The sequence below is a fragment of the Nerophis ophidion genome, linkage group LG20 (genome assembly GCF_033978795.1).
Source record: "Nerophis ophidion isolate RoL-2023_Sa linkage group LG20, RoL_Noph_v1.0, whole genome shotgun sequence".
Taxonomy (NCBI): domain Eukaryota; kingdom Metazoa; phylum Chordata; class Actinopteri; order Syngnathiformes; family Syngnathidae; genus Nerophis; species Nerophis ophidion.
This window is the reverse complement of record NC_084630.1, coordinates 46,622,064-46,644,287: the sequence shown is the minus strand read 5'-3', so window position 1 is coordinate 46,644,287 and position 22,224 is coordinate 46,622,064. Positions and strand designations below refer to the sequence as shown.

At 48.1% G+C, this 22,224-nt stretch overlaps 1 protein-coding gene across 4 annotated transcripts in view; it reads left to right on the top strand.

Moving 5' to 3' along the window:
• Positions 1 to 722: 722 nt before the first annotated feature.
• Positions 723 to 22,224, top strand: part of LOC133539227 (echinoderm microtubule-associated protein-like 6) — a 35,718-nt gene continuing 14,216 nt past the window's right edge. For 2 of the 4 annotated variants that reach the window (XM_061881397.1, XM_061881396.1), the window contains exons 1-29: positions 723 to 875; positions 954 to 1,022; positions 4,884 to 5,069; positions 6,882 to 7,017; positions 7,100 to 7,301; positions 7,397 to 7,534; positions 7,604 to 7,860; positions 7,923 to 8,129; positions 8,208 to 8,375; positions 8,592 to 8,698; positions 10,553 to 10,653; positions 10,726 to 10,912; positions 10,969 to 11,074; positions 11,147 to 11,240; positions 11,307 to 11,407; positions 13,885 to 14,087; positions 14,156 to 14,267; positions 14,419 to 14,546; positions 14,605 to 14,746; positions 14,808 to 14,960; positions 15,021 to 15,152; positions 15,219 to 15,307; positions 15,377 to 15,544; positions 16,079 to 16,277; positions 16,342 to 16,468; positions 19,642 to 19,720; positions 19,784 to 19,913; positions 20,023 to 20,121; positions 20,196 to 20,216. In XM_061881397.1, coding sequence (XP_061737381.1) covers positions 732 to 875; positions 954 to 1,022; positions 4,884 to 5,069; positions 6,882 to 7,017; positions 7,100 to 7,301; positions 7,397 to 7,534; positions 7,604 to 7,860; positions 7,923 to 8,129; positions 8,208 to 8,375; positions 8,592 to 8,698; positions 10,553 to 10,653; positions 10,726 to 10,912; positions 10,969 to 11,074; positions 11,147 to 11,240; positions 11,307 to 11,407; positions 13,885 to 14,087; positions 14,156 to 14,267; positions 14,419 to 14,546; positions 14,605 to 14,746; positions 14,808 to 14,960; positions 15,021 to 15,152; positions 15,219 to 15,307; positions 15,377 to 15,544; positions 16,079 to 16,277; positions 16,342 to 16,468; positions 19,642 to 19,720; positions 19,784 to 19,913; positions 20,023 to 20,121; positions 20,196 to 20,216 — 3,985 coding nt within the window. In that variant the 5' untranslated portion in view covers positions 723 to 731. The remainder of the gene's footprint in view (positions 876 to 953; positions 1,023 to 4,883; positions 5,070 to 6,881; positions 7,018 to 7,099; positions 7,302 to 7,396; positions 7,535 to 7,603; positions 7,861 to 7,922; positions 8,130 to 8,207; positions 8,376 to 8,591; positions 8,699 to 10,552; positions 10,654 to 10,725; positions 10,913 to 10,968; positions 11,075 to 11,146; positions 11,241 to 11,306; positions 11,408 to 13,884; positions 14,088 to 14,155; positions 14,268 to 14,418; positions 14,547 to 14,604; positions 14,747 to 14,807; positions 14,961 to 15,020; positions 15,153 to 15,218; positions 15,308 to 15,376; positions 15,545 to 16,078; positions 16,278 to 16,341; positions 16,469 to 19,641; positions 19,721 to 19,783; positions 19,914 to 20,022; positions 20,122 to 20,195; positions 20,217 to 22,224) is intronic. The other 2 variants (XM_061881398.1, XM_061881399.1) reach the window with 2 other exon arrangements.

Below are 22,224 nucleotides of genomic sequence, written 5' to 3'. Positions count from 1 at the left end.
CTGTCAGGTCTTAACTCCACCCTCTTCCTGGTTTAACCACTCCCACCGCAGGTCTTAACTCTGCCCTCTTTCTGTTTAAAACTCCACCCTCTTCCTGGTTTAACCACTCCCACCGCAGGTCTTAACTCCACCCTCTTCCGGGTAAGCCACACCCACTTGACCTTGACATTTGAACCTGACCTTTGACTTTGACCTTTGACTTTGACCTTTAACCTTGACCCCTCATAAATCATTAACCTTTGAACTTGACCCCTCATAAATCATTGACCTTTGACCTTGAGGGGTCATAAATCATTGTTTTATGGGGGGTCATAAATCACTTTTGACTAAAGGTAGGGACTTAAATTCTCTGGTGATGTTGTGTGTGTGGTGTTGGTGTGTGGGTGATGTTGTGTGTGTGGTGTTGGTGTGTGGGTGATGTTTTGTGTGTGGTGTTGGTGTGTGGGTGATGTGGTGTTGGTGTGTGGGTGATGTTGTGTGTGTGGGTGATGTGGTGTTGGTGTGTGGGTGATGTTGTGTGTGTGGTGTTGGTGTGTGGGTGATGTTGTGTGTGTGGTGTTGGTGTGTGGGTGATGTTGTGCGTGGTGTTGGTGTGTGGGTGATGATGTGTGTGGTGTTGGTGTGTGGGTGATGTTGTGCGTGGTGTTGGTGTGTGGGTGATGTTGTGTGTGTGTGTGGTGTTGGTGTGTTTGTGGTGGTGTTGGTGTGTGTGTGGTGTTGGTGTGTGGGTGATGATGTTGTGTTTGTGTGTGTGTATTTTTGTTGTGTCGTCACAGCGCCTGGCCTCCGTGGGACTGGACGCGAAGAACACCTTGTGCGTGTGGGACTGGAGGGGCGGACGAGTCCTCGCCACAGCCACCGGCCACTCGGACAGAGTAGGCCTCACCTGAGCTGTGGTCCGCTCAACTCCTGATTATTGATTATTGATTATTGATCCCCCTTTCTTGCCGCAGATCTTTGACGTGGCCTGGGATCCGCTTGTGTCCGCCCGATTGGTCAGCTGTGGCGTCAAACACATCAAGGTGGGCGGGGCTTAACACCTAGCAGCTGTGAAATATTCTATAACATTTGAATGACTAATCATTGCAGTCTACATCATAACATTTTAATCATTAATAATTGTAGTCTACATAATACAATTGTATTTATTAATAATTGTAGTCTACATCATAACATTTTAATCATTAATAATTGTAGTCTGCATAATAACATTTTAATCATTAATAATTGTAGTCTACATAATACAATTGTATTTATTAATAATTGTAGTCTGCATCATAACATTTTAATCATTAATAATTGTAGTCTACATAATACAATTGTATTTATTAATAATTGTAGTCTGCATAATAACATTTTAATCATTAATAATTGTAGTCTACATAATACAATTGTATTTAGTAATAATTGTAGTCTACATCATAACATTTTAATCATTAATAATTGTAGTCTGCATAATAACATTTTAATCATTAATAATTGTAGTCTACATAATACAATTGTATTTATTAATAATTGTAGTCTGCATCATAACATTTTAATCATTAATAATTGTAGTCTACATAATACAATTGTATTTATTAATAATTGTAGTCTGCATAATAACATTTTAATCATTAATAATTGTAGTCTACATAATACAATTGTATTTAGTAATAATTGTAGTTTGCATAATAACATTTTATCATTAATAATTGTAGTCTCCATAATACAATTGTAATTATTAATGATTGCAGTCTGCTTAATAACATTTTAACTATTAACAATCGTAATCTACATAACAAAATTGTATTTATCAATACATTTAGTCTGCAAAATAAAATTTAAATTATTTATAATCGTAGTCTACATAATAAAATTATATTTATTAATAATTTCAGTCTGCATAATAACATTTCATTTATAATCATAGTCTACATAATAAAATTGTATTTATTAATAATTGTAGTCTGCAGTATACAATTATAATTATTAATAATCGTAGTCTACATAACATTTTAACTATTAATAATCAGTCTACATAATACAATTGTATCTATTAATAATTTTAGTCTGCATAATATTTTAATTATTTATAATCATAGTCTACATAATAAAATTGTATATATTAATAATTGTAGTCTCCATAATTCAATTGTGATTATTAATAATTGTATTCTACATAATATTTTAACTATTGATAATTGTAGTCCGCGGAATAAAATTGCAATTATTAACAATTTTGGTCTACATAATAAGATTGTAAGTATTAATAATTGTAGTCTGCATAATACAATTGTATTATTAATAATTGTTATTACTAATAATTGTAGTCAACATAGTAACATTTTAATTGTTAATAATTGTAGTCTACAAATTATAATTTTAATTGTTAATAATTGTAGTCAACATAATTATAATTATTAATGATTGTAGTCTACATAATACAATTGTAAGTATTTATAATTGTAGTCTACACAAGAAAATGGTAAAAAATAATAATTAATAATTTTCAATACCCCATACTCTCTGAGCACTCCCCACAGGACTTCCTGAGGAACACGGTCCAAGGCCTTCTCCAAGTCCACAAAGCACATGTAGACTGGTTGGGCAAACTCCCATGCACCCTCAAGAACCCTGCCCAGAGTATAGAGTTGGTCCACAGTTCCATGACCAGGACGAAAACCACACTGTTCCTCCTGAACCCGAGGTTCAACTATCCGGTGTAGCCTCCTCTCCAGTAAACTTAATTAGACCTTACAGAGAAGGCTGAGGAGTGTGATCCCACAAAGTAGGATCACACCCTCCGGTTGTCCTTCTTAAAGAGAGGAACCACCGCCCCAGTCTGCCAATCCAGAGGTACCACCCTCGATGTCTAAGCAATGGTGCAGAGTCTTGTCAACCAAGGCAGGCCCACAGCATCCAGAGCCTTAAAGAACTCTGGGCGGATCTCATCCACCCCCGGGACCTTGCCACCGAGGAGCTTTTTAACTACCAATTTAAGCACCAGAAATAGAGCCCGACACATAGTCCCCAGGTACTGCTTCCTCATTAGAAAACGAGTAGGTGGGATTGAGGAGGTCTTCTAAGTATACCTTCCACTGATCCTCAACATCCGCAGTCAAGGTCAGCAGCACACCACCGCCGCCATACACGGTGTTGACAGTGCACTACTTCCCCCTCCTGAGGCGGAGTTTGGTGGTCCAGAATTGCTTCGAAGCCGTCCGGAAGTCGTTTGCCATGGCTTCCCCAAACTCCTCCCATGTCCGAGTTTTTGTCTATGCAAAGGCCAAAGCCGCATACCGCTTAGCTTTTCAGTATTTGTCCATGAATTGATTAACGTGGACCCCGACTTAAACAAGTTGAATAACTTATTGGGGGGGATACCATTTAGTGGTCAATTGTACGGAATATGTACTGTACCGTGCAATCTACTTATAAAAGTTTCAATTTAATTCGATTAATCCGCTGCCTTCTGGAGTCTGAGAAACCAAAAGGACCCGATAGGACTCTTTCTTCAGCTTGATGGCATCCATCTGGATTTCCGCAATGGCAGGCACTGACCACTTTGCGGCCACAGCTCTGATGGCTGCCTCGACGATAGAGGTACGGAACATCATCCACTCGGACTCAATGTCCAGTGGCTTTGTCGTGACATGTTCAAAGTTCTTCCGAAGGTGGAAATGGTAAACGGAAAACTCTGCCAGACGTTCCTAGCAGGCCATCACTCTGCATTTGAGTCTGCCAGGTCTGTCCGACATCTTCCACCACTATCGGAGCCCACTCACCACCAAGTGAGGATCCGTTGAAAGCTCCGCCCCTCTCTTCACCCGAGCATCCAAACTATGAGACCGTAAATGGGATGATACAACAACAAAGTCGATCATGGACCTGCGTTCTAGGGTGTCCTGGTGCAAAGTGCACATGCGGACAGACACCCTTATGTTTCAACATACTGTTTGTTATTGACATTCTGTGACCAGCACAAAGTGTTAATAGCAAAACACCACTCAAGTTCAGATCAGGGCGGCCATTTCTCCTAATCACGCCACATTGCCGTTTCCAACGTAGGCGTTGAACACGCTAGTAGAACAAGGGAATCACCTGAAGCGGAGGAAAGCTACCCTCTCGTCCACCAAGTTGAACTCAGCGGGGGGCAACAAGTATAGTCACCCCCACCCCTCGCCTTTCACTGCTGGCGACGCCGTAGTGGAAGAGAGTCCAGGCCCTGTCGAGAAGACTGGTTCCAGAGCTCTTGCTATACATCGAAGTGAGTCCGAATGGATAGTAACTTCTCTACTCCGCGCACTAGCTTCCGCTCCGTCCCGCCAGCGAGGTGACATTCCACATCCCAAAGGCTAACTTCTGTAGCCGAGGATCGGACCACCAAGGGCCCTGCTTTCGACTGCCGCCCAGCTCACACTGCACCCGACTTCTATGGGCTCACCACCTATAGGAGGAAAGACTCACGTTGCCTCTTCGGGCTGTGCCTGGCCGGGCAGCTTGAGGGCAGGCCCAGCCCCACATGCAGGCCTAAATCCAGAAAGCGCCCTGGTGACCTGTGTCCTGGAGAGGGAAACGTTGGTCCTCAATATTGTCTAATCATGGTCGTCTTTAAACTGCTCTTTGGCTGGTCTCTCACCTAGGATCTGTTTTTCATGAGGGACTTTACCAGGAGAATAGAAGCCCCCGTACAACATACTGTAGCTCCTAGGATTATTGGGACGCGTAAACTCCTCTACCACCACAAGGTAGCAGCTCAGGCAGGCGATTATAAAATTAATAATGATTAGTAATGATTGTCCTCCTGCTCTGAAAAAGAGTGGTACATAATTAATAATTGTAATGCTGACCCCCATCCTTCATATTAAAACTGTAATGATTGATTGATGATCTTGTCTCAGTTCTGGACTCTGTGTGGAAACGCTCTGACACCCAAGAGGGGAATCTTCGGGAAGGCGGGTGACCTTCAGACCATCTTGTGTGTGGCCACCGCCAAGGAGCAAACCACCTACTCAGGCGCGCTCAATGGCGACGTGTATGTGTGGCGCGGAATCTCCCTGGTCAGGACCATCCAGGCGGCACACGGAGTACGCACACACACCCACACTGTCACACTGGCTGGCACACACCCACACTGTAGCACTGGCTGGCACACACCCACACTGTCACACTGACTGGCACACACCCACACTGTCACACTGACTGGCACACACCCACACTGTCACACTGGCTGGCACACACCCACACTGTCACACTTGCTGACACAAACCCACACTGTCACACTGGCTGACACACACCCGCACTGTCACACTGGCTGACACACAACCACACTGTCACACTTGCTGACACAAACCCACACTGTCACACTGGCTGACACACACTGTCACACTGGCTGACACACACCCACACTGTCACACTTGACACTTGCTGACACACACACCCACACTGTCACACTGGCTGACAAACACCCACACTGTCACACTGACTGGCACACACCCACACTGTCACACTGGCTGGCACACACCCACACTGTCACACTGGCTGGCACACACCCACACTGTCACACTGGCTGACACACACCCACACTGTCACACTGACTAGCACACACCCACACTGTCACACTGGCTGGCACACACCCACACTGTCACACTGGCTGGCACACACCCACACTGTCACACTGACTAGCACACACCCACACTGTCACACTGGCTGACACACACCCACACTGTCACACTGGCTGACACACACCCACACTGTCACACTGGCTGACACACACTGTCACACTGTCACACTGTCACACTGGCTGACACACACCCACACTGTCACACTTGACACTTGCTGACACACACACCCACACTGTCACACTGGCTGACACACACCCACACTGTCACACTGACTGGCACACACCCACACTGTCACACTGGCTGACACACACCCACACTGTCACACTTGCTGACACACACACCCACACTCTCACACTGGCTGACACACAACCACACTGTCACACTGGCTGAAACACACCCACACTGTCACAATGGCTGACACACACCCACACTGTCACACTTGCTGACACACACCCACACTGTCACACTGGCTGACACACACCCACACTGTCACACTGGCTGACACACACCCATGCTGTCACACTGACTGACACACACCCACACTGTCACACTGGCTGACACCCACCCACACTGTCACACTGGCTGACACACACCCACACTGTCACACTGGCTGACACACACCCACACTGTCACACTGGCTAACACACACCCACACTGTCACACTTGCTGACACACACCCACACTGTCACACTGGCTGACACACACCCACACTGTCACACTTGCTGACACACACCCACACTGTCACACTGGCTGACACACACCCACACTGTCACACTGGCTGACACACACACCCACACTGTCACACTGGCTGACACACACCCACACTGTCACACTTGCTGACACACACCCACACTGTCACACTGGCTGACACACACCCACACTGTCACACTGGCTGACACACACACCCACACTGTCACACTGGCTGACACACACCCACACTGTCACACTGGCTGACACACACCCACACTGTCACACTGACTGGCACACACCCACACTGTCACACTGGCTGACACACACCCACACTGTCACACTGGCTGACACACACCCACACTGTCACACTGACTGGCACACACCCACACTGTCACACTGGCTGACACACACCCACACTGTAGCACTGGCTGACACACACACCCACACTGTCACACTGGCTAACACACACCCACACTGTCACACGCGCTGACACGCACCCACACTGTCACACCCGCACTGCCACACGCGGTGACACACACGCACAAGAAGGGACGCTGATGGGTAAGAGCGTTTGTCTGGTTTTAGGCGGGAATCTTCAGCATGCACGCCTGTGAAGAAGGTTTTGCCACCGGAGGACGAGACGGTTGTGTGCGACTGTGGGACGTCGACTTCAAGCCCATAACCAAAATCGATCTTCGTGAAGCCGAGCAGGGATACAAAGGTTGGTTGCAAATGGCACACCTGACGAGACACCTGACGTCACGTTCGACGTTATGCTTGACGTCACGCTGGCGTGGTTTCAGGTCTGTCCATCCGAAGCGTCTGCTGGAAGGCTGACCGCATCCTGGCAGGCACACAGGACAGCGAGATTTTTGAGGTCATGGTCCGGGACCGGGACAAACCGGTTCTGCTGATGCAAGGTCACAGCGAGGGGGAACTGTGGGCACTGGACCTTCATCCCAAGCAGCCAGTCGCTGCTACCGGAAGCGATGACCGCTCTGTCAGGTGAGCTGTCACGGTTCTGACATCAACCATTGTCCGATGTCACTTCCTGCACGTGGTCACTTCCTGTGCGTGGTCACTTCCTGTGCGTATCTCAGGCTCTGGAGTCTGCCGGACCGAACCCTGCTGGCTCGCTGTAATATGGAAGAATCGGTGCGCAGCGTTTCCTTCAACAACGACGGATCTCAGCTGGCTCTGGGAATGAAGGATGGCTCCTTCACGGTCCTGCGAGTCAGGTGACCCCTGACCTTGTTCAGTCACATGGTTGAGGGTGAATAACGAGGCGAGACGTGTTGTAACATCAGGGACATGACGGAGGTGGTGCACATTAAGGACAGGAAGGAGGTGATACACGAGCTCAAGTTCTCACCAGACGGCTCCTTGTTGGCGGTGGGCTCCAATGATGGTGTGGTGGACGTCTACGCTGTCGCCCAACGCTTTAAAAAAGTGGGCGAGTGCGGCCACTCTACCTCCTTCATCACACACCTGGACTGGTCCGTGGACTCCCGTTTCCTGCAGACTAACGACGGCGCCGGAGAGCGCCTCTTTTTCCGGATGCCAGGTACCCTTCACCGACCCTCACTACTGACCCAAACTTTGACGCTTGAAGCTTGTGCCCCGCAGGTAAAGTGCTGTCCAAAGAAGAGGCCAAGGGTATCCACTGGATGACGTGGACGGGTGTTCTGGGGCCAGAGGTTAACAGCATCTGGCCTAAATACTCCAACGTCACCACCGTCAACTCTGTGGACGCCAACTACAGCAGCGCCGTGCTGGTGACTGGCGATGACCTCGGCCTCGTAAAACTCTTCAGGTTCCCGTGTCTCAAGAAAGGTCCGTAGCGGCAACAGAAGCAGCCTGGGTGTGTTGGCAGAACTCGCTCAGATCTTCACTCCTTTCTACGTCCAACAGGTGCCAAGTTCAAGAAGTACATCGGCCATTCTGCACATGTGACCAACGTGCGATGGTCTAAGGATCTTCAGTGGGTCGTCAGCACCGGCGGGGCCGATCACGCCGTCTTCCAGTGGCGCTTCCTGCCTGAGGGTGTCATGAACGGTGTCCTGGAACCCCTCCTCCAAGGTTGGGGTCTTTTAAAAATCTTTTTTGTGACTTTATCGGTGATGTTGCCAGAGAACTGCGTCCCTAAAAAGTGGTGCTAAAGTCACCCTCTATGCGTCCCTGAAAGGTAGCACTAAAGTCACCCTCCATGCATCCCTGAAAAGTAGCACTAAAGTCACCCTCCATGCGTCCCTGAAAGTCGCAGTTTTTGATTTGATAACATTTTGCTGCTTCCAGAGGGTTACGCCGACTCCAACAGCGGCGACTCAGACTCTGACGTGTCCGACGTGCCAGAGATCGACTCGGACATCGAACAGGAATCTCAGCACAACTACGAGCGTCAGGTGATTATAGGCAAGGCAGTGTTTCCCCCAGAAAATGTGTTAGTTAAGATGTTGTCTCTCCGGCGGACAGACCGGGAAAGGGGGTGGGTGGGTGTAAGGATCGGTGTTACTTGGCCTGTCGCCATCACGTCTCCACCTTGTCGCTGCCACCACAGCCTGGGGGGTAATAGACTACAGACTTTACTGAAGTAGGCCAGCTTCGTCGCATGAAGACGCCTAAAATTTTTGGTTGTGTTTTCCGCTCCATTTGCTGATTGGCGATATACGATATATATCTCCATATTTTTTCCATAGAGTAAAAACAAAACAGTCCTAGTTAGCTGAGATACTAATTATGTCATTATTATGCCACATGCTGACATATGTTCAACTTATCATGCTTCATTTTTTACAGCATTTGGGAAGCCTGAAGTTGAGTTTTATTATGTAAATGTTATATTTGTAGCAACATGTGATCGCAGGGAAACTAGGCTGCTACATTACTAATGATGAATGTTACTGTAGCTGAAAAAACAGTACAATAGCAATAGGAGAGACTATTCATCCCTGAACACCATGGAGTTGATGTAGGCTTAATGATGCACTTACATTATTATATACACTATCACAGACACAAACTCTTCATGTAACATTATGTCCTTTTTCGCTGCTTCAACACAGAAAAAGGTCAAGTGAAATAACAGACAGACGGGGCTTTGCCGTCCGTAACACGCACACACGCCGCAAAATGAGCTAACGTTAAGCTGAAAGCTAATTAGCCTTCACCTCCAGGACTGCAGGCGAGCTGAGCTGCCGCTTATATTTCTAGAACGTCAACGGGCTCATAGTGATGTTACCAGTAGTTGACTGGGAGGTGTTTATTATCATTTGGGGAGAGTTCGGTGCTTGATGCTTACCTGCTAAACATCTAATCTGCTCATCACGACGCTGGAGCACTGCTGATTGGCTGTTACCGCTCTGAAGACGCACTGCTGATTGGCTGTTACCGCTCTGAAGACGCACTGCTGATTGGCTGTTGCCGCTCTGAAGACGCACTGCTGATTGGCTGTTGCCGCTCCGAAGACGCACTGCTGATTGGCTGTTACCGCTCTGAAGACGCACTGCTGATTGGCTGTTACCGCTCTGAAGACGCACTGCTGATTGGCTGTTGCCGCTCTGAAGACGCACTGCTGATTGGCTGTTGCCGCTCTGAAGACGCACTGCTGATTGGCTGTTGCCGCTCTGAAGACGCACTGCTGATTGGTTGTTGCCGCTCTGAAGACGCACTGGTGATTGGCTGTTGCCGCTCTGAAGACGCACTGCTGATTGGCTGTTGCCGCTCTGAAGACGCACTGCTGATTGGCTGTTACCGCTCTGAAGACGCACTGCTGATTGGCTGTTGCCGCTCTGAAGACGCACTGCTGATTGGCTGTTGCCGCTCTGAAGACGCACTGCTGATTGGCTGTTGCCGCTCTGAAGACGCACTGCTGATTGGCTGTTGCCGCTCTGAAGACGCACTGCTGATTGGCTGTTGCCGCTCTGAAGACGCACTGCTGATTGGTTGTTGCCGCTCTGAAGACGCACTGGTGATTGGCTGTTGCCGCTCTGAAGACGCACTGCTGATTGGCTGTTGCCGCTCCGAAGACGCACTGCTGATTGGCTGTTACCGCTCTGCGTGCAAGCAATCAGATGGTTCTGTGGGTGGGACAATGCTGGGTGCTGCAGAGACATACTGACAGGGACAGAGGCAGAGCAAAGCGTAGCAGCTTGTTAAGAATTCAGCTTAGGCGGCGACTCTTAGCAACAAAGCGCTGCGGGAAACCCTGCAAGGTATGAAGTCGCTCCGTACGTTAGACTCGCTATTTGCATCCGCAGGTGTATAAGGACGACCTCCCGCAGCTGCGGAGGAAGCTGATTGGTTCTCTGAAGAGGCAAAAAGCACCGGAGGAGGGGCTCAGCCTGCAATTTGTTCATGGGTAAAAGTGCTGCGCATGATGGGTAATCAGTTAATGGACGATAAGACAAGTTGGTCTTGGACTACTCTTCAGGTACCGTGGCTTCGACTGCCGTAACAACCTGTTCTACAGCCAGGGCGGGGAGGTGGTCTACCATGTGGCTGCGGTGGCTGTGGTCTACAACCGCCTGCAGCACAGTCAGAGGTTCTATCAGGGCCACGATGACGACATCCTCAGCCTCACCCTGCACCCGCTGAAAGATTACGCCGCCACCGGCCAGGTACGGACGGCCACCGGACCGACAGCTGGTCTCTGATCGCCTCTTTGTGTGCTCAGGTGGGCCGGGACCCGGCCGTCCACGTCTGGGACATCTCAACTCTTAAATGCCTGTCGCTGCTCAAAGGTCACCACAGCAAAGGAGTTAGTGCGCTGGACTTCACAGGTACGTCACATGATCGCTCACACCTGGCCGGCAGAGCTTTGCGTCGTCTTGAAGGTTTCTTTGCCTTTTTAGCTGACGGAAAGAGCCTGGTGTCTGTGGGAATGGACGACTTTCACTCCATCGTCATCTGGGACTGGAAGAAAGGTGAACGACTGGCTAAGAGCAGGTACAGATTGTCAAGTCTATTACGTCAGGTGTGCTCGCACCTTGTTCCCGTCCGCTTCTTTCCCAGGGGCCACAAGGACAAGATCTTTGTGGTGAAGAGCAACCCCTTCAGGATGGACAAGCTGGTGACCTTAGGGATGAAACACATCAAGTTCTGGCAGCACTCAGGTGGTGGCACACTTCGCTAACTAATTAGCCAACGCCTCACTAACTAATTACCCAACAGCTAGCTAACTATCTTGCAAACACCTTGCTAACTAATTAGCCAACACCTTGCTGACTATGTTGCCAACAGCTCGCTCTCTAATTAGCCAACAACTCGCTAACTTTGTTGCAACACCTCGCTAATTAATTAGCCAACACCTCGCTAATTAATTAGCCAACACCTCGCTAATTTATTAGCCAACACCTCGCTAATTAATTAGCCAACACCTCGCTAATTAATTAGCCAACACCTCGCTAATTAATTAGCCAACACCTCGCTAATTAATTAGCCAACACCTCGCTAACTAATTAGCCAACACCTCACTGACTATGTTGCCAACACCTCGCTGACTATGTTGCCAACACCTCGCTAACTATGTTGCCAACAGCTCGCTTTCTAATTAGCCAACAACTCGCTAACTTTGTTGCAACACCTCGCTAATTAATTAGCCAACACCTCGCTAATTAATTAGCCAACACCTCGCTAATTAATTAGCCAACACCTCGCTAATTAATTAGCCAACACCTCGCTAATTAATTAGCCAACACCTCGCTAACTAACTAGCCAACACCTCGCTGACTATGTTGCCAACACCTCGCTGACTATGTTGCCAACACCTCGCTGACTGTTGCCAACACCTCGCTGACTATGTTGCCAACAGCTCCCTAACTTTGTTGCGATCCCTCGCTAACTAATTAGCCAACGCCTCACTAACTAATTACCCAACAGCTAGCTAGCTATCTTGCAAACACCTTGCTAACTAATTAGCCGACACCTTGCTGACTATGTTGCCAGCACCTCGCTGACTATTATGCCAACACATCCCTGACTATGTTGCCAACATCTTGCTAACTATGTTGCCAACAGCTCGCTCTCTTAATTAGCCAACAACTCGCTAACTTTGTTGCAACACCTCGCTAATTAATTAGCCAACACCTTAATGACTATGTTGCCAACACCTCGCTGACTATGTTGCCAACACCTCGCTGACTATGTTGCCAACACCTCGCTGACTATGTTGCCCACACCTCGCTGACTATGTTGCCAACACCTCGCTGACTATGTTGCCAACACCTCGCTAACTTTGTTGCTAACAGCTCGCTAACTAATTACCCAACACCTCGCTAACTGTTGCCAACGCCTCGCTAACTAATTAGCCAACACCTAGCTGATTAATTAGCCAACACCTCGCTGACTATGTTGCCAACACCTCGCTGACTATGTTGCCAACACCTCGCTGACTATGTTGCCAACACCTCGCTAACTTTGTTGCTAACGGCTCGCTAACTAATTACCCAACACCTCGCTAACTGTTGCCAACGTCTCGCTAACTAATTAGCCAACACCTAGCTGATTAATTAGCCAACACCTCGCTGACTAATTAGCCAATCCCTCGCTGACTAATTAGCCAACTCCTCGCTGACTATTTAGCCAACCCCTTGCTGACTAATTACCCAACACCTTGCTGATTATGTTGCCAACATCTCATTAGCTAATTAGCCAACACCTTGCTGACTATGTTGCCAACACCTCGTTAACTAATTAGCCAACACCTTGCTGAATATGTTGCCAACACATCGCTAATAGATTAGCTAACTAATTAGCCAATGCCTACCTAAATAATTAGCCAACATCTTGCTAACTACCTAGCCAACACCTTGCTAACTAATTAGCCAACACTTAGCTAACTATGTTGCCAACACCTCGCTAACTAATTGGCAAACACCTCGCTAACTAATTAGCCAAAAACTAGCTAACTAATTAGTCAACACCTAGCTAACTATGTTGCCAACACATAGCTAATTAGCCAACACCTAGCTAACTATATTGCCAACACCTCGCTAACTAATTAGCCTCCCCTCACTAACTAATTAGCCAACACCTCGCTGAGTTTGTTGCCAACACTTTGACTAATTAGCTAAATAATTAGCCTACATCTAGCTAGCTAATTAACCAAAACCTTGCTAGGAAATTGGTCAACACCTAGCTGACTAATTAGCCGACACCTACCTAAATATGTTGCCAACACCTCGTTAACTAATTAGCCAACACCTCGCTGAATATGTTGCCAACACCTAGCTAACTGATTAGCTAACAAATTAGTCAACACCTAGCTAACTAATTAGCCGACACCTAGCTAAATATGTTGCCAACACCTAGCTAACTAATTAGCCAACACCTAGCAAACCAATCAGCCAACACTTTGTAATGTAATTAGCCAACACACAGCTCACTAATTAGCCAACAACTAGTTAACTGTGTTGGTAACACATCTCTAACTAATTAGTAAATGCCTAGCTGACTCATTAGCTATGTTACAACCTTTTAATAATTTCAATGTCCAGCAGCGAGTAGTTGATTAATCAACTAATTAGCTAACTGGCCGCTAGCTTAGTTGAAGCATGCCAATTTGTTAGCATTTGTGCTTCTTTCCAAGCAGGAGGCGGTCTGACATTCAAACGTGGAATTTGCGGGAACCTGGGCAAGCAGGAGACCATGATGTCTGCGTGTTACGGTCGCTCAGAGGACTTTGTCTTCTCGGGCGCCACCAACGGTGACGTTTACATCTGGAGAGAAACCACGCTTGTGAAGACGGTCAAGGCCCACGACGGTCCCGTGTTCGCCATGTGCTCCCTGGATAAGGTCTTCCGAACAGACACACGTTCTCATCGGCTAACACGGCGCTCATGGGCCTGGTGTTCTCTGGTCAGGGTTTCGTGACGGGCGGGAAGGACGGTGTGGTGGAACTCTGGGATGACACGTTCGAAAGATGTCTGAAGACCTACGCTATCAAGAGAGCACTCCTGTCGCCGTCCTCCAAAGGTGCGCCGGTGTTACAAGACTTGGTGTCACGTGACCACTCGCCGGTGTCACATGACCGCTAGCTGGTGTCACAAGACCTGGTGTCATGTGACCACTCGCCGGTGTCACGTGAGAGCTAGCCGGTGTCACATGACCACTCTTGTCCCCGCAGGACTGCTGCTGGAAGACAACCCGTCCATCAGAGCCATCACCCTGGGTCACGGCCACATCCTGGTGGGGACCAAGAATGGAGAAGTTCTGGAGATCGACAAGAGCGGTCCGATGACGCTACTGGTCCAGGTCAGCTGATGCCACAAAAAGAATGCCGGCAGAGTCCTGAGGCCTGTCCTGTGTTTAGGGCCACATGGAGGGTGAGGTCTGGGGTTTAGCAGCTCACCCGCTACTTCCTGTCTGCGCCACCGTCGGCGATGACAAAACGCTGAGAATGTGGGAACTTTCTGCCAACCACCGCATGGTTGCCGTGCGCAAGCTCAAAAAAGGTACGGCGGGACAAATGGCTGGCCGCCATTCTTTTCGAGAGCTCTGACATTTGTGCTCCAGGTGGACGCTGCTGCGCCTTTTCTCCGGACGGCAAAGCGCTGGCGGTGGGTCTGAATGACGGCAGCTTCCTGGTGGTCAACGCCGACACCTTGGAGGACATGGTGACGTTCCACCACCGGAAGGAGCTGGTCTCCGACATCCGCTTCTCCCAAGGTACTCACCACCAGCGGGGGGGCGGGGTCATTGTGGGTTGTTCTGCTGACCCTGATCCAGGCGCAGGGAAGTACCTGGCTGTGGCGTCCCAGGATTCCTTCGTGGACATCTACAACGTGCTGACCAGCAAGAGAGTCGGCATCTGCAAAGGAATCAGAAGCTTCGTCACGCACATGGACTGGGATGCTCGAGGTGAGCATGCTAACACGCTAGCATGCTAACTGTGACTAACACAACTACTTTCTGTTGTGCCGGCAGGAAAACTTCTGCAGGTCAACACAGGAAGCAAGGAGCAACTGTTTTTTGAGGCTCCTCGAGGACGCAGACAGAGCATCAGCGACGTGGAGGTTCGCAACCCTCCTTGGACCTTCTTCTCAACCCTCCTTGGACCTTCTCACCAGAACACCTCTTTTCAGTTTGACAAGCTGGACTGGGCCAGCTGGACTTCAGTTCTGGGTCCCAGCTGTCAGGGAATTTGGCCAACCTACGGTTTTGTGAACGCCGCATCGCGCACCAAGGACGGTAAAGTGCTCGCCACCGGGGACGACTTTGGCTTCCTGAAACTCTTCAGTTTCCCCTGCAGGGTGAGAATGATATCAGGCAGATAGAGATTTGAATATTGTCGCCACACGGGTAGACCATGTCAATGATATCAGTCTGATAGAGATGTGATTGATATCAGTCTGATAGAGATTTGAATACCGTCGTCACACAGCGAGACCATGTGAATGATATCAGTTTGATAGAGAGTTCATTAATATCGTAATGATGATTAGTGTCGTACAGACTTGATATGATATTGGCTATCATTAATGAAGAACATTAGTGTGATACAGACTTGATATCATACTGCCTATCATTAATGAAGAACATTAGTGCGATACAGATTTGATATCATATCAGCCATGGTCTCTTCTTACCAGTTCTTTGCCTTCAGGGTCAGTTTGCCAGGTCCAAGAAGTACGTGGCCCACAGCGCCAACGTGACCAACTAATGATGATTATTAGTGCGATACCGACTTGATATCATATTGGCCGTCATTAATGATGAACATTAGTGTGATACAGACTTGATATCGTATCAGCCATGGTCTCTTCTTACCAGTTCTTTGCCTTCAGGGTCAGTTTGCCAGGTCCAAGAAGTACGTTGCCCACAGCGCCAACGTGACCAATGTGCGCTGGGCCAATGACGACGCCACGCTGCTGTCTGTGGGCGGAGCCGACACAGCGCTGATGATCTGGACCAGAGAGGCGGGTCACAAGGAGAACAAGGCGGTGGACAGTGAAGAATCTGACGATGACGTGGAGGAAGACGGAGGTCACCATGTTCCTGGGGGAATCCTGCAGGAACTTCCTGTTGTAACTTCTTGTGGTGTCATCAGGCTACGACAGCGACGTGGCGCGGGAGAAGGCGGTGGACTACGTGACCAAGGTCTACTCTGCCAGCATTAGGAAGATGACGGGAACTAAACCTCATCTGCAGCACAAGGAACTTCCTGTCGACGAAAGGTACGTGCTGCTCATTTCTTTTTCATCATGGTACTTGATCCTGATTCTTCGTCCTGCTTCTGGATCCTGATTCTGGATTCTGGTTCTTTATCCTGATTCTGGATCCTGGTTCTTCATCCTGGTTCTTCATCCTGATTCTTCATCTTGGTTCTGGATCCTGGTTGTTCATCTTGGTTTTTGATCCTGGTTTTTCATCCTGTTTCTGGATCCTGGTTCTTGATCCTGGTTATTCATTATTGTTTGGGCTGCTGAATCATAGAGAGCCGAGCTGATAGAGTTCCAGTTCTGGTCAATAGAGTTCTCAGAAGAGTTCAAGGAAGACTCTACCTCCACAAGTTTCTCAGCCAGGGAGCGGCGAAAGTAATTTCTTGGATCAGGGTTTTCCAGGCGGGCGCAGTCTAGCTTCTTCCTTTTGAGTCCTCGCCGTCTCAAGGGGGGGTGCACTTGTAGGTGGACATAGGCCATAATCAAAATATGATCTGTCCACCACTCTGCACCTCTCATGGCACGGGTGATGAGGACGTCTTTGATGTCACTACGCCTCACTATGATATAATCTATCAGGTGCCAATGTTTAGAACGGGGGTGCATCCATGAATTCTTATATTTAGCCTTCTGCTGGAAGATGGTGTTGGTTATGGTCAGGTTATGCTCTGAGCAGAGTGTAAGCAATCGCATCCCATTTGAGTTAACCTGACCAACTCCATGTCTGCCAAGTACTCCACTCCATATCCTGCTGTTCTGTCCCACTCGGCCATTAAAATCCCCAAGCAAGAACATCTTGTCATTCTTAGGGATTCGGCATAGAGCCTCATCAAGTGACTGGTAGAAGGAATCCTTGACCTCACTCTCAGATGGCAGGGTTGGTGCATAAGCACGGAGAAGTGTGGCGTAGCAATTCCTGACCAGGAGGATACGGAGGGTCATTAGTCTCTCACTAATGCTGACAGGTGTTTCAGTGAATCTTGGCAGCAGTGTGTTTTTGATGGACAGTCGTATACCATGCAGATGTTGTACTCCTGAGGGCTAGCCTTTCCAGAAGAATGTATAGCCCATACATTCTTCAGTTAGAGAGCCTTCATCCAGGATCATGGTCTCACTCAGGGCTGCAATTTCAATGTTTCAGCAATTCAACTCTGCAGCCACCAAGGCAGTTCTCCTGTGAGGTCTGTCAGATGTGCCGTACGAGTCCAGGAGAGTCCTCACATTCCATTTTCAGTTTCAAGTTGCATGATTTTGTCTTTTTATTTCTATTTCAACCGCAGGCATATGGAATGACCCGATAGGTGCGGTATCCTATCCAGGCGAGATTGAGTGCCAATTTTTAGGCCACCTTTTCTAGGCCCATCCTCAATTGAGGTGAGCAGTGCCGTCCCTAAATAAGGTTGCTCAAACACACAAGGGTCTATCGAAAACGTTCCCAGCAGACCCTCACAATGCACTTGGGTTTGCCAGGTCTGTCCGGCATCCTCCCCCACCATCGCAGCCAACTCATCACCAGGTGGTGATCGGTAGAAAGCTCCGCCCCTCTCTTCACCCGAGTGTCCAAAACATAAGGCCGCAAATCTGATGACACAACTACAAAGTCCATCATGGAACTGCGGCCTAGGGTGTCCTGGTGCCAAGTGCATGTATGGACACCCTTATGTTTGAACATGGTGTTTGTTATGGACAATCCGTGACGAGCACAAAAGTCCATTAACAAAACACCACTCGGGTTCAGATCCGGGCGGCCAGTCTTCCCAATCACGCCTCTCCAGGTTTCACTGTCGTTGCCAACATGAGCGTTGAAACCCCCCAGTAGGACAAGGGAATCACCCGAAGGAGCACTCTCCAGTACTCCCTCGAGTGTACCCAAAAAGGGTACTCTGAACTGCTGTTTGGTGCGTAAGCACAAACAACAGTCAGGACCCGTCCCCCCACCCGAAGGCAGAGGGAGGCTACCCTCTCGTCCACTAGGTTGAACTCCAACGTGCAGGCTTTGAGCCGGGGGGCAACAAGAATTGCCACCCCAGCCCGTCGCCTCTCACTGCCGGCAACGCCAGAGTGGAAGAGAGTCCAGTCCCTCTCGAGATAACTGGTTCCAGAGCCCTTGTCGTGCGTCGAGGTGAGTCCGACTATATCCAGCCGGAACTTCTCTACCTCGCGCACTAGCTCAGGCTCCTCCCTCCCAGTGAGGTGACGTTCCACGTCCCAAGAGCTAGCTTCTGTAGCCGAGGATCGGACCGCCAAGTGCCCTGCCTTCGGCTGTCGCCCAGCTCACATTGCACCCGACCTCTATGGCCCCTCCTATGAGTGGTGAGCCCATTGGAGGGATGACCCACGTTGGCTCTTCGGGCTGTGCCCGGCCGGGCCCCATGGGGACAGGCCCGGCCACCAGGCGCTCGCCATCGTGCCCCAACTCCGGGCCTGGCTCCAGAGCGGGGCCCCGGTGACCCGCGTCCGGGCAAGGGAAATCTGAGTCCATTATGTTTTAATTCCATAGAAGTATTTGAGCTGCTCTTTGTCTGATCACTCACCTAGGACCTGTTTGTCTTGTAGACCCTACCAGGGGGCATAAAAGCCCCCGGACAACATAGCTCCTAGGATCATTGGGACACGCAAACTCCTCTACCACGGTAAGGTAGCAGCTCAGAGAGGAGATATTGTATTTTCTTAGTGTCATGGTGTATTTAATTTGTGTCCTGGTGTATTTTTTTTTGTGTCCTGGTGTATTTACTTAGTGGAACCTCAAATTAATTCTCTGATTTGACTTTGTTCTTGTATTTGTTGTCCGTATGGATGTAAAATAGTCTTTAATTATTTTCAAGATGGTCTTAAAAAGTCTTTAAAAGTCTTAAATTTGACATGTAGAAACCTGCAGAGACTCTGCCGGTACTTGATCTCAGTTCTTGGTCCTGGTACTTGATTCTGGGTCTCTGTCCTGGTTCCCGAGCCTCCATCTTGAGCCTGGTAGTTGATCTTGTTTCTTGATCCTGGTACTTAAGTCTGGTACTTGATCCTGGTTCTGTATCCTGGTTCTCGAGCCTGGATCTCCAGGATGGTACTTGATCTCAACTCTTAATCCTGGTAATTGGTCCTGGTTCTCTGTCCTAGTCCTAGAGCCTGGATCTTGAGCCCGGTTCTTGATTTTGGATCTTGTTCTTAGTCCCCTCTGGTTTTGGCCTTTGCAGACCTGTGGTGAGTCGAGCAACACCACTGCCTGAGAAACTTGCCAAGAGCAACGTGATCAAGACAAAGAAAGGGGTAGAAGTAAGTCCGGTCCTGGTCCTGATTGTGGTTGCGTGTGCGACTGTGGTTTGGGCGTGTGTTCAGGAACTGCAGCTGGAACACGTGTTTGGCTACCGAGGCTTCGACTGTCGCAACAACCTGCATTACCTCAACGAGGGCGCTGACATGGTCTTCCACACGGCGGCCGTCGTGGTGATCCAGAACCTTTCTTCCGGTCAGTCCGCCGGTCTCGCTGTCACACGTGGTGATCCAGAAACTTTCTTCCGGTCAGTCCGCCGGTCTCGCTGTCACACGTGGTGTGCTGACCTCCATTGTCCCCACAGGAAGGCAAAGTTTTTACCTGGAGCACACGGACGACATCCTGTGCCTGACCGTCAACCAGCACCCCAAGTACCACAACGTCATCGCCACGGGACAGATGGGTGAGTTGCTCGCCATCCCCACCGCCGCATGACCCGGGCCGCTTCATGTCTTTTCTTGCTTCCTGCTCGGTCAGGTGACATCACGGACCTGCCAGGTAAGACTTCCTGCCGACGCTTCCTCTGGTCTCACGTCTGTGTTGTTTGTGTTGAAGCCCGGGGGTCAGGTGAGTATCGGCAGGTGTGGCCTCTCCATCGCCGTGGCAACGCATTGAAACAACTCTCATCCCAGCGGAGCGGCCCGACTCCTTTGACAACCAATCATTCCTAAGAACCAATCATTCCTAAGAACCAATCGTTCCTAGAGAATGAATCATTCCTACCAACCAATTATTCCTAAGAAGGAATCATTCCTGATAACGAGTCATTTGTGATTACGAATCATTCTTAAGAACAAATCAATCCCAATAACGAATCATTCCAGAAAGGAAACATTCCTGATAACGAGTCATTCCTAATTAGGAATCACTCCTGATAACCAATCATTCCTAAGAACGAATCATTCCCAATAAGGAATCATTCCTGATTACAAATCATTTGTGATAACAAACCATTCCTAAGAACGACTCCTTCCCAATATGAAATCATTCCCAATAAGGTATCATTTTGACAACAAATCATTCCTGATAACAACTCATACCTAAGAACGAATCATTCCCGGTGACAAATTATTCCCAATAAGGAATCATTCCTAAGAACCAATCATTCCCAATAAAGAATCATTCCTGATAATGAATCATTCCTAATAAGGAATCAGTCCTGATATCTAATCATTCGTGATAACTACTCATTCCTAGGAACTAATCATTCTGAATAAGGAATCATTTGTGGTAACTAATTATCTGTGATAACGAATGATTCCTGATAATGAATCATTTCTAATATTGAATCATTGCTGATGACAAATCATCTGTGATAACGAATCATTTTTGATAATGAATCATAAATGATAATGAAACATACCTAAGATTGACTCATTCCTAATAATGAATAATTTGTGATAATGAATCCTTCCTAACAATGAATCATTCATCATAATGAATCAATCCTTTTAATATATCTATCGTAATAATGTTTGCAAGCTAATAATGAATCACTCACAACACTGAACACAAAGACTCAGTGTGCAAACTCGCTAGTTTACTTCTTGATGTTAGCATCAGTGTGCAAACTCGCTAGTTCACTTCTTGATTTTAGCATCAGTGTGCAAACTCGCTAGTTTACTTCTTGATGTTAGCATCAGTGGTCGTACTCGTTATTTTACTTCTTGATGTTAGCATCAGTGTGCAAACTCGCTAGTTTACTTCTTGATGTTAGCATCAGTGTGCGTACTCGCTAGTTTACTTCTCGATGTTAGCATCAGTGTGCGTATCGCTAGTTTACTTTTTTATGTTAGCATCAGTGTGCGTACTCGCTAGTTCACTTCTTGATGTTAGCATCAGTCTGCGTACTCGCTAGTTCACTTCTTGATGTTAGCATCAGTGTGCAAACTCGCTAGTTTACTTCTTGATGTTAGCATCAGTGGTCGTACTCGCTAGTTTACTTCTTGATGTTAGCATCAGTGTGCGTACTCGATAGTTTACTTCTTGATGTTAGCATCAGTGTGCGTACTCGCTAGTTTACTTCTCGATGTTAGCATCAGTGTGCGTACTCGCTAGTTTACTTCTTGATGTTAACATCAGTGTGCGTACTCGCTAGTTTACTTCTTGATGTTAGCATCAGTGTGCGTACACGTTAGTTTACTTGTTGATGTTAGCTAGTATGGCTTAGCATGTAGCCCCAGACTAGTCCTCCTCTAATGATAGCATGACACTGAAGTGTGCTAGCATAGCTTAGCATGTAGCCCCAGACTGTTCCTCCTCAAGTGATAGCATGATGCTGAAGTGAGCTAGTACAGCTTAGCATGTAGCCTCAGACTGAGTGTTGTGTTGTGGTGATCCCGGAGACTAGCAATAGAAATATGAAGTGAACCCTCTTCAACAGTTGAGTGATGTTGTGGTGATCCCTGAGACTAGCAATAGAAATATGAAGTGAACCCTCTTCAACAGTTGAGTGATGTTGTGGGGATCCCTGAGACTAGCAATAGAAATATGAAGTGAACCCTCT